General features: G+C 33.6%; 1 protein-coding gene across 1 annotated transcript in view; it reads right to left on the reverse strand.

The window, feature by feature from the left end:
- Positions 1-12,833, reverse strand: part of pth2r.L (parathyroid hormone 2 receptor L homeolog) — an 85,056-nt gene that overhangs the window by 37,388 nt on the left and 34,835 nt on the right. Inside the window, exons 7-8 of the mRNA XM_041576644.1 lie at positions 10,060-10,213; positions 234-294 (exon numbers count right to left, since the gene is read on the reverse strand). Of these exons, the coding sequence (XP_041432578.1) occupies positions 234-294; positions 10,060-10,213 (215 nt within the window). The remainder of the gene's footprint in view (positions 1-233; positions 295-10,059; positions 10,214-12,833) is intronic.

The following is a 12,833-nucleotide window of genomic DNA, read 5'->3' on the forward strand; positions in this document are numbered from 1 at the left end:
TATTACAGTATGTCAGCTTCAAGCAATATATATTTTTATTGATCTGTAAAAAATGAATCATGTCCATAAAAAGCCTGTGGCAGTTAACATAATCTGTTATATTCTATATGCTCTCTAGTTTTACAAATCCTAAATAGAAAACATTTTTGAATTTATTTTAATATTGTATAAAATCATGTTCTGACCACACATCTATTCTGACACACGCTAATGTGTAATGTATTAAATCTTACCTGGCATCTGCTAAGGTTGCCCGTGCCACTGCCCATATAACTATGAATACAGCTGGAAATCCTATAATTAAAAGATAGTGTTCATTTTATTTGCCAAGATACAACATTTATTTCATTCATATAATAATCAAATATGTTTTTCCAGGAAAAAAGTACCCAATCCAGTTAGCCAAGTCCATATTTGAAATTAAAAGTGCAGTGATCAATTCCTATGTTATGCTAGAATTTAAATCAATCCTTGATAAAGTCAGGAGAAGTGTATAGGAATATATCTGCATTTTATGCAATAATGTTCCGGAGTGGTCTGGGAGATTACTCATTAGTAATCTCTTGCACAGTTTATTATGAAAGTTTTCTATGGCAATGGTTTTCATTGATGCCCTGTGTATATGCCAATTTGTTTATTTAATAGATGGGGTCTCCACTCTAGTGGCGGCTCAAGTGAAGAATTTGCTATTATGGTGTTTACATCTTAATTTCAGCATTTCCATAGTATGAGGAATACTTTCATAAGGATTTTATAAAAGATAAAATACATCTGCAATGGCATATGTATTCCCACAAAGGAACATGTGAGGATACAGTGTCCCTTAAAAAAGGCATGCTATAATCATGGCACACAGGAATAACTGACCCATTAAATGCAGACTGTTTTTGGGTGATAGCCGTATTTGCTGAACTTGCAAATTACTAATTTTTGGAGTGCACTTGCTCATTAAATATATATAATGTATCTATGCATGAATGTATCTATATTTGAATAGATCTTAATATCCATATAAACATGTTTCAAACATGACTTCTCAATTCATAACAACTAACACTGCCTACTAAACATTACACTTGCATTTTGTAAAAGAAATAAGAAATACCCAAACCCAAAATACACCAAATGCAAAATATTTAAAATGTCATTAATACAATGACACAATTAATTCAACTATAACAATTTTTACAATAATATGCTTATTTTTAAAAAAACATACTGCTGACCAAGTACAGAAATTCTATGCAATAACACCCTAACCCAGTGGTATTTCATATTTAAGTTAACTTAAGTATGTCTTAGAATGGCCAATTCTGTCCAACTTTTCAACTGGTCTTCATTTTTATTCTCCCACACACCAGTTTATCTGCCTTGCAAGCCTGAGTGCTGCTGTGGTTTTTGGGGATGCTGTGTTTGGTATGTACTAAATTATATGTTTTAATGTCGTTGTAATTATATATTGTTGTAGTTATATGCATATGTTTGCATACCTTAAGCATTAATGATGTGGTGTGCAAAGTAACTTTTGTAGCTTGGAGTATTTTTTGGCTCTTTTTGTTAAATTAGCATAAAGGGAGTGCCCTCCATTTATGGCGGTCTTCATTTTGCATAGGTTTTTTCAATTATTTGCCTTCTTTTTCAGACCCCAGCTTTGAAAAAGCGGAGGGGGTCACTGATCCCAAAGTCAAAAAATTATTGTTATTGTAATTTTTTATCACTTACCTTTCTACTCTGGTCCTCACCTATTCATATTCAATTATCCCATTAAAACCACTGCCTGGTTGCTAGGGTAATTTAGACCCTGCTGAAAGTCCAAACTGGAGAGTGTTACAAGAAGCTTAATAATTCAAAAACTACAAATAATAAAAAATGAAGACCAGCTAAAAATTGAATATCACCCACTACATTATATTAAAAGTTAATTTTAAGGTGAACGACCCAATTAACTTGGGTTCCTGTGCAGTTTATGCTTACTAGCCATAATCCCCATGAACACAGTGACAAATCTGTATAAAAGAAAATAGCTACTAAGTGGTTAAAAACAGTGTAGTTTAATTACATAAAACAAACCATTAAAAAACATTATTTATGTAATTAAACCATTTTTTCTATAACAAAGCTCATTTAGCACACTGTCCTGACCATTCTGTGCTGCAGTTGTAATTGTTGTAACTGTTGTACAGAGGCAGTCAAAAATGTTCTGAACAAGAAGAACTCTTGGATAAACATTTCATTTTTGCTTGGATATGTCTGAACAAAAAAAAAATAGGTATTACCAATTAGCCTCCCGCAGATAAGCAAGAAACAATGTTCCTCAAAACCTTCTTTCAAACTGTTCTGCCATAGTTTATTTTCCTAACTACTACAAAGTTTAGAAAATTAAACTTTAATTAATTTAGAAAATTTTAGAAAATTTAGAATTTTTTTTGTAGTTGAGGGGGAAAAAATGGAAAACCCACACTAGTATTCATGGTCCAATTTTCCAGTGGAAAAAATTCACACACAAGGAAGAATAACACTGCTTTGTTTATTTTCAATAAGGCTGAAAATTTCAAATGTCATAATAAATTGGGAAATGGACCGTTTCATTTGGCCTCTACAAAAACTTGCCAGCTTTTACTTGCCATATTTTAACAGGCAAAATTTTAAAATTTTTACTACTTTTCAAGGTCTCAGAAACTATTTTTAAGTGTATTCATGCTCACGTTTTTTCTATAATGCTCTTCTATGCTCTTTCTATGCTCTTCCTCAAATCAAGAAAAACAGTGAACTCGAATTTGATAAATCACGCCCCAATAGTTGTATAGAACCAGCTGCTTTTTGATGTGAGGGACAAGAGAAAACACCTTCACTTATGGTAGCAAATGACACTTTCTTTGATCATTTCCCAGGACAGAACATAAACTGTAACCGGTTCTGGATTGGCTTTTTCCACTTTATACAAATCATGATACTTATCAGTCTATCATCCAAGTTTTTTTTTCCTACCGAGCAGTAACTGTACATTCTTTAATATTTTAGTCCACAGACATGTGTAACTACCAGGCATCAAGAGAGAAATAACTCATACTTTCCAAAAGGGTAAATTTAATTTCAAATCATCATTGGAACAAAGATTTATTCTTGGAAAGAACAGCAGTAAACCTTCCAACCTAATGTACCAACACAATAATTTGCTTCTGTAATTATCTTGGTATAAGTCTGTTAGTGGCTTTCTTGCCCCTTGTTTGCTTGCTAATGATATTCTGCAATTACTGGTTAGTTGCTTGCCTGAAAATAGGCTTGAGTTAAAAAAAATGTGGTTGCACCTTCTTTAATTGCACTGAACACAATTGGCGGTAAAAAAAAGTTGAAAGAGCATTGGCAGTGAAAAACATGTCAGAGAAAACAGAGAACACCCAAGTGCTTTAGAATTTCTTGCCATTGATGTGATGCAAGCTATGGCTCAATAGAATTTTATACTACTCATTCAGATATTTTTTCAGAACTACAGTGACAGAAGCAAAAAGGTTAAAACATCACCAAGTTAATAATCACAGTTGATACTGCTTTGTCTATAGACAAATACGATAATAAGGGATGAAACCTTTCTTGCCAAAAAATATTGTATTTGCAGTTGTTTTCACATTCTTTTATTTATTATCCTTTTATGATGACCTACAAACTACCCAAGAAAGGTGTTTGTAACTTGAGAAAAAAATCAATGATATTCATACATTTCAAAACTGGGGAGGGGGGGTTTGAACTTTTTGGACTTTTTTCAGCCCAAAATAACTAAGCAATAGTTTATTGTCTGATCTTATCACATGAAGGTTACACATAAAGGATAGCTTGTGGAGTATGTTGAATTCATATCTGTTCATTTTAGAGTGTTTAATAAAATTCAAATAAACTTGAAATCTTATGTAACTCAAATATGTTCTTATTTAACAAAAACCTGCAAAAACGTCAATGCAGCAAATTCTTATTCTACTCAGCAATGGGTCAACTCTTTAAAAAACTAAATTTGTTTAGTTTTTTTTTGTGCTTAATAAATCTCTAAAATTTGAGTTTTGAAAACTTTAATTTAAATTTGTGAGTTTTAGCAAGTACCGACTGCAAAAGAAACTTTTAAAAAATTACTTTTAAAATGTCTTAAAAATGAGATTTATCCATATTCAACTTTATATACATTAGACTTGTACTATCCAGGGTAATGCTTATTTGTTAAATTTGTAATAATTATATATATATATATATATATATATATATATATATATATATATATATATATATATATATATATATATATATATATATATATATATATATATATTATTCAGCACTAGTTTATCTGCTGTGCAAAAGTGGAAATTGACCAAAACCTCTAAATATTATCGTAACTACAAATAATTGACAGCAAGTAATTGAACTTCAAACCCACCATATATCTTTAGAGATAATTTAATTATTTTTGAAGTAACCTTCTTTACTAAAGCACAATAATTGTGAAACATTTCAACATCTCAAACTTTCTCTCCTTGATAAATATGCTTCTAAAAATACCATAGGAATGAACAGAAATCCCATTGAGATTAATGAAAAGCTTTATTTTACTGGTCCTTTTGACTAGACAGATAAATTAAAATGTAAAAAGTAAAAATCTTTCTGCTAAATCATAATAACTTCCTTTGCTATGTGTTTTCTGGTTTATAAGGGGAATCTACATAAATCTATATCTGTTAAGTAGCATTTCAAGACATTTAATTTGCCTTCTCTGTTTAACACAGTATAATTTATCCCAGTTAATATGCTGCAGAGATGCTCTTATACTGCCAAAGTTGTGTATGAGTCACTCCTTTATACAGTAGTCTCTGAAACCTCAAAGGATTATGATTACTATTCCCTAAAAGCTCATCCACATTATTACTGAAGATACATTTGGTATGATTATTGATTACAAGACCAAAAGCACGTCTTTCCTAGTAGATTTCTGAACTTGCGGAGATGAAAAGTTATCATTAAAATATTAACAAACCTGCCAGCTTTCTCTGACATGGCTAACTTTATTTCTTCAATCAAAGTCTGGATAATTGGGATCATTGAGATCATAATTACAGCCTGAACTGGCTGTAGAGCTTTCTTTCATTTGTAAAATGTATCTGTGGCTTATTATCTTCACTTATAGTGGGATTTGTTTAGTAGAAATCCGTTATCATTTTGTAAGCAAACTCAAATCCAACTTTTTTATCCCCAAAAAGTGTAAATTCCAAGCCTAGTCATATGATTCAATCAAGTCTTTTTTAAACTAAGTACATCATAATTTTCAATTTCAGCAAACTCTCTGCATTTGCAAGCAGGCAGTGGAGGTTACTAATTTTAATAATTTACTAATTACTAATAATTTACATTATTTATCGAAGGTTTCCACCAACAGTTGCTGTCAGCCTGATGTAATTGTAGTAGTGGAATCTCCTTAGCATGTAAACTATTTTGCTCCATCCCCCATCAATTTAATCTAAAACATAGCTACACCAACATGACATTATTCTATAACTCGACCCACCCTCTGTCTCTAAGGCATCCATCCTTCCACTAGCACAGCAGACCTCCTTTCATTGAGGTGTAGTACATTGCAGCTATAGTGGTTATTTTTCAATTAAAAACTAATCTCTGTACTCTACACCCCCAACATTTCCTTACTTATACCTAGACTTTAGCTATAGATTAAATGTACAAGGTTCCCACTGCCTTGCTAATGTTACACATGGCATTGGTAAAATGTTAGTATTATTGGAAGAACTTTCCTTTAAATGCAATCTGAGATCTAATTTAAATCTTGAACTTTTGCCTCTACAATTCAATATCCACCAAATAGATCAATATTTTAACTGCTTCCATATACTCACCCCCATCAAGATTAGGTAAATCTAAAAGGGACTTATATAAAACCTACTATAACCCTATTGCCCAAATAAATATTTCAAGTCAAGTATTTCAAGTACACTCACAGGTTAAATAAATAAATAATTACTCTACTTATCCTCTGTATTTAGCAGCATAGTGGGCAACTTGGCTGTCAAGCATTGTGCAACAAAATAAAGACAATAGAATAAAGACTTGCAAGATCTAACAGAAAAAAAGACAAAATGATTGCATTCCATATATATTTCTAATTTTGTATACTACACTGTCCTTTCAAGGCTTATTGTTGTTTTGTTGCTTCTGGGACATGCACATTTTTCTTAATCACTGCGTTGACACTTAGGGGCACATTTACCTAATTAACCCTCGATATTGGACCGTCGAAGTAAAATCCTTCGACATTGAAGTCGAAGGATTTACCGCATTTCCTACGATCGATGTAAAAATGAACGATTAAATCCTTCGAATCAACGATTTTAATCCATCGAACGAACTATTTTCCTTCGATCAGAAAATTGTTAGGAAGCCTATGGGGACCTTCCCCATAGGCTAACATTGATGTTCGGTAGGTTTTAGGTGGCGAAGTTCTTGGTCGAAGTTTTTTTTAAAGAGACAGTACTTCGACTATCGAATGGTTGAATAGTCAAACGATTTTTAGTTTGAATCGTTCGGAATTCGACGTATTTTTAGTTTGAATCGTTCGGAATTCGACGTATTTTTTTCTTCTATTCCTTCACTCGAGCTAAGTAAATGTGCCCCTTTGTTTATTCTTCTGCAACAAACTGGAATTTAATTATTTTTTTAGATGTGCAATTTAAGGCTTGTTATTAAATGAAAAAAAATGTATGCTTGTTATAATGAGTCAGTAAGTGCTTATGGTATGTATTTTCTCCAAGCTCTTAAGCTTTTTAAAGCTACTTTACTGATTTACTATTCTAATAAAAACCAACAAAGAGGCTCTGGCTCAGCCACAATATTAAACACTAATTAAAAACAAGGTTCATCAGAACAGCATGAAAAAATACTCAGTGGAATATCAATAGGTAGATGTGGGCTTAATAAGTAGTTTTACTGTATTCTCTTGTTAAAATTCATATACAATACATAGCTTTTTCCTGTGAGCAGCATGTGTCTTTGCTGGTCTATTAAAGCCAATCAATGAGAAATCAAACCTGTATCAGTGTCGGACTGGCCCACCGGGATACCAGGAAAATGCCCGGTGGGTCCAGGTGTCAGTGGGCCCTCTTGCTTCCAACTGTTTAGTCTATTTCATGGTAATTCCCTATTTCTTTATGGGGAAAAATATTAATAATTGATGAATAGAGTAAGTAGATATAAAAGACTAGGAGAGGTTGAGTGAGGAGAGGAGGAATAATAGTTTGGAAAGTGGGCCCACGGTCTAAGTTTTTCTGGTGGACCCCTGGCATCCCAGTCCAACACTGAACCTGTTGAGTCTGTACACCCTATGTTACTGTCAGAAAATATGATAGATGAAAAGCTGTCTTTCAGTTAAATAGATTCCTTGTTTCAGGGATAGTGGTGCTGCATGGAAGTCTTCTGGGTAGCCTTCTTTTTAAATGGGGTTTTGCTTAGGTTTCAGCTGTAACTTATGTCAAAAGTTCTGTTCCTCTACTCTAAAGTGATGGCCTCTGGTGTCAGGTTCGTACTGGGGTATAAGTTATTTTTTCTGCGGGGATGGAAGGTAGTGGAGGAATGTGATGAAGGGCAGAGGGGAGTGATCATGGATGGCAAGCAGGGGAGAGACAGAAAATGTAACCCCTTTCGCCCTGCTCTGACATTGAAAAGTTTAATGCAAAGGGGTGAGCATTGTTGATGAAGGGAAGCACAGGAATCTGAAAGACCCCTGATTATGATTGCCAGTGGTCTTCTGAACAGTATGTAGCAATTGGAGACCTAAAAATTAAAATACTTCATACAAATGTTCATGGTTGACCCTTTGACTACAACAAAAATAAGAAAATATAAGAGGTAAAAGACCCTAACAGTATGGGGCAGATTTACCAGAATATCGAAGTCGAAGGATTTACCACAAATAGTTCGAACGAACGATCGAAGGAAAAATAAAAATAAAATAAAAATTAAATCCTTCGAATCGTTCGATTCGATTCAAAGGATTTTAATACATCGTTCGAACGATTTTTCTTCGACCTAAAAATTGTTCCAAAGCCTATCATGATAAAGCATCATGAATATCAACGCCAGGGGTCTTCTGACTAGTTTGATAATCCTGTATGTTAGGTATTAAATAAAATAAATATAAACATACAGTAGTTACTTTGAATTATAATGGATATATATATACTGTATATCGATATATATATATATATATATATATATATATATATATATATATATATATATATATATATATATATATATATATATATATATATATATTATACATACTAAACACTGCAAAAGCTTTTCCAATGACATTTCTGAAAACTTGCACTTCACAGCACTTTCCTCCCACATTTCCTTTGGTACAAACATAAAACATCATCAACATGAATGCCAAGGGTCTTTTGAACTGTTCAATATCCAATAACCGAGCCATGTGCTGAAATTAATACAACCCACACAATGTTTAAAGGGGACCCGTCACCCAAAAAATGTATTCAAAATCCTATTTTATCACATTGGTCAAGCAAAATTAACTTTAATTACACTATATAAATTATTTGAATCTTGTTTCCTTCAGTCTGGGAATTCAAAATGATAGCAAGCAGGCAGGAGACATTTTGTGGACACTGTTATTAAGGCAAGCCTTGCATCATCTGAGCATCTTATTTGTGCACCAGATTGAGGGACCTGATGTCCATCCCCATGCCCTGGTAAAGAGAATGGGGGGAATGTGTGGAGAGCAGTGACATCTAGGAAGTGCAGAATGGAAAGTGAAAGTAATTGTCTGCCCCTCCTCTATGCCCATGGCATAGAGGAGGGGCAGACTATTTGATTGACAGCTGAGATTTTTAAATGAATTAACACCAGCTATGAATGCTTTAATAAAAAATAGAAATTGGATTTCATGTTTAATTTAAAAAGGACTTTTATTATACAGATTTTTGTGTCTGGGTGACAGGTCCACTTTAAAGGCAAAAAAACAAGTAATCCAGAGCAATATATAAAGTAATAAAATCACAAAAAAACACAGAAGAGTAATACATGAAATAATTGCATGGGGAACTTGGTTGGCTAAATCCCATTTGCCCTGTGCAGGCATTGTTTTAAGGGGAAGAAAAACTGAACATGCAATAAATTTACTTAAAAAAAAATCAACATCAGTGAAATAAAATAAAGTAATTACACCTTATACACGCATGCTATTCAAATTCCCTGCACACTCTGTTTATGGTTACTATAGAATATGTACATCTCGCAACAGCACCTGTAGCAGTGCCTACTGAAGATATTTCTTGACTTAAAGCTTTACCAGCAACTAATTTATCAAACTATAACAGTTGCCCCTGTTACATGTTTTAACAACTCTCAAAATAACAAGATCAACTCATGAATCAAGCCGTTTAGAGATATGACCTAACTTATGGAACTGCTTTTAGGTATTATAATATAAAGGGCAAATTCAGCAATTCAGTTATTTGGTTATAATGGAATCTATGGGAGATGACCTTCTTGTTTTTGGAGCTTTCTGGATAGCAGGAACCTGCATTTGAAAACGAGTGACATTGAACTACCCCGTTACTGGAGATGATTAAAAAAAAGGTACAGTATATTGGGTTTATGCAATAAACTTTCAAGAGGCCAATTCACCAACAAATCTTCCTAGAGATTGTGATTACAAGAAAGTAGATTTTTAAGTGCAGGATTTTTTTATGCTTTTCTAAAGGTGACCATACAATATGTATGTATGGGGCCCACCGTCAGGCCTGTAGGTCAATATCTGGCCAATGATTGGATCAGCCCTATGTCACCAAGTTCAATGTGGGCATAACAAGTAAAGCTCTTTAGGTTTATGGCCAACTTTAGTTTCTCACTGTTTCTCAGTGTCTCTTTACTAGCAGATTAGTAATACTACATACATACGTTTTTTCTTTTAAAGAACACAAGGAATAGGAATGAACAATTTAAATATTTTGCCACTGGATACTGTAAATGATATGCAAAATACCTTACCCCAGCCTATAAGCGTGAATCCCCACAGGTATTTGGTGTCGGAAAAAAAGGCCACAAATATCAGACTGTGCAAGTAGAGTCCTTCCACAAGGATCCAATAGTAGTTTGTTGCCAGAAAGTAAATGAACATTACAACTGTAATTTTACATCCAACCTGCAAAAATAGAAACAAATCACACCAATCACTAAACAAGTGTTTATCTTGTTATCGTTAAGTAAAAAAAAAAAGTATTCATGGAATGATTGTTACATACAGGTGTAGTGGTTATTCAAATTGTATAGTTCAGACCTTGAAAGACAGCAGGGTAATATTTATTGGAAAATATGATTATTAAAAAGGATTTGTCTCCTAAGCTTTATTTCATATGTGAAAATGCATTAAAGGGCCATAGTCACTACTCCTCCAACTGATGTTGGACAATATTATGTCAAATTAAATATTTATATCAATTTTCATTTACGGGATATCAATTATTAGAGAACCGATGCAAGAGACTTGAAGCAAAGTTAGCAAATGATTTGCTTTGAATGTATAGTATTTATCCAGTCCTCTTACCTAATTGTAATCCCTATCAGACTGATTATATTTGTGTTTATTGATTCTTATAATGGAGTATGAGTAGGCAATCATCTCTCGACAGAATGGACTGTACTGTTTAGTAGGTTAGACTAAAATTACCAGTCTGCAGAGAATGGCACTAAAGTAAGCCTTCATATACAACCTTTGACATTTTACCTGTCCAAGATGGCATCCAAGTCCTTCTTAAAGGCATTAAAGGAATCTGCCACTACACCTTTGCCCAAGCAAGGCATTCTACAGTTTATCTGCCCTCTTAATGAAGGCCCTTTAGCATTAGATGAAAATTATATACCTCAAGTCTAATGGAGTGGCCTTTAGGTGGAAACAAAACAAACTTTAAATAGTCTTAAGTTTAAGTGCCATTATTTTCTTCCTTTAAATGATTGGGTTTCTGTTTATTTTCAATACTATTGCAACCCTTCCCAATGACTGTGGCCCAACACTACTCAAGGTGAGTTTGTACCTCAAAAAGGCAAGGCCTATAGATACCTTTTAGATATTAAAAGGAAATACCCATTTGACATTTTTATAAAGCAGCACTGCTGTTCTTTGCAAAGAGCTAGTAGCTAGCACTACTAATAATTCATGTTTTAACTTCAGGATGGTGTTTAGTTGTTACAATACACTGTATATTCAGAATTAGAACAGCTTAATAAAATACACGCCTGACTACCTGCGGAACACTGGCAGTTAGATAACTTCTCATTACAGTGCAAAGAAACCTAACATCGCAAAGTGCTTAGGTTTCTAGTTTTAGGCTGAATTGTTTACCATTATAGATTTTAGCCGTTAGTATCCGTGTGCAAACATGGATACTGACAATTAAATAGTAATGACAGAACGGTGTAAACAAAATGTGGTTTTATTGAATTTTTAAGGGGAAGCTCTAAACTTCTTAGCAGCTGAAAAAAGCTAGAAAGTAATGAATACAATTGTAAGAGTTCATCTGTAACAGACTTTACTAAAGCTTACACTAGAAAGCATGGCCATATAGTATGAAGCTGTCTTAAAATGCTGACAACTACTGGATGGACTTGCACCTGGAAATGCTGACCATCATTGCAAACCCATACTTCTAGCTTATACTTGTCTTTCAAGCTTTATCCTTTAGGAGCATTGCCACTTGTTATTGCAGTTGTCCCAGTTGGTAGCCATTCAATCTAAAAAAAGGAGAAAAGACACAGGTTACATAGCAGAAGAAGATCTACAGAATACAATGGATTACAAGAGAGTGTAAGAACCAAACCCATTGTATTCTATAGAGTGTATCTGTTATCTGCTATTTAACCTGTGCCATTTAGCCCTATTTCAACTTGTTTGGCTGCCCCCATGGCTACACAGCAGCTTATAGATATAAAATATAGTACTGTTTCTGAAGCAAACACACAGTTTTACCAGTGCAGTGCAATAGAACAAATTATTTGTATTAGTTTAGAACACTTTCATTTTTTGGTGTTACTGTTCCTTTAAAGGGGTGGTTCACCTTTAAGGTTACTTTTATTATGTTATAGAACTGCCAATTCTAAGCAACTTTTCAATTGTTTTTTTATTTTTTATAGTTTTATAGTTATTTGCCTTTTTCTTCTGACTCTTTGCAGCTTTCAAATGGGAGTCACTGACTCCCTTCTAAAAAAACAAATGCTCTGTAAGGCTACAAATGTATTGTTAGTCCAGTCTCTTATTCAAATCAATGTATGGTTGCTAGGGTAATTTGGAACCTAGTTACCAGATTGCTTAAAATGCTAACTGAGAGCTGCTGAATAAAAAGCTAAATAACTCAAAAACCTTAAATAAAAAAAATGAAAACCAATTGCAAATTGTCTCAGAATATCCCTCTCTACATCATACTAAAAGTTATCTCAAAGGTGAACAACCCCATTAAAGATGTAGTTTGTGAGTAGTGATGGGCGAATCGCAGAGAAATAGCCGAAACTCCGGAAAAATTCTCGAAATTGAAGTCAATGGGCGTCAAAATTATTTTGACACGCGACAATTTTAACATGAGCGGCAATTTTTATACATGCAAATCTTTTGTTCAAATGCATTAAAGTCAAAGTCAGAATAATTTTGACTTGTTATAATTATGAAATTTCCGAAAACACTTGCCACCTGAGGAATCCTGAAATTCACCGCCAATCCATTCCTGGCTAATAAATTTGCCCATCACTACTTGTGAGTGCTGGTTCATTAAGGG

Source organism: Xenopus laevis, chromosome 9_10L, assembly GCF_017654675.1.
Source record: "Xenopus laevis strain J_2021 chromosome 9_10L, Xenopus_laevis_v10.1, whole genome shotgun sequence".
NCBI lineage: Eukaryota > Metazoa > Chordata > Amphibia > Anura > Pipidae > Xenopus > Xenopus laevis.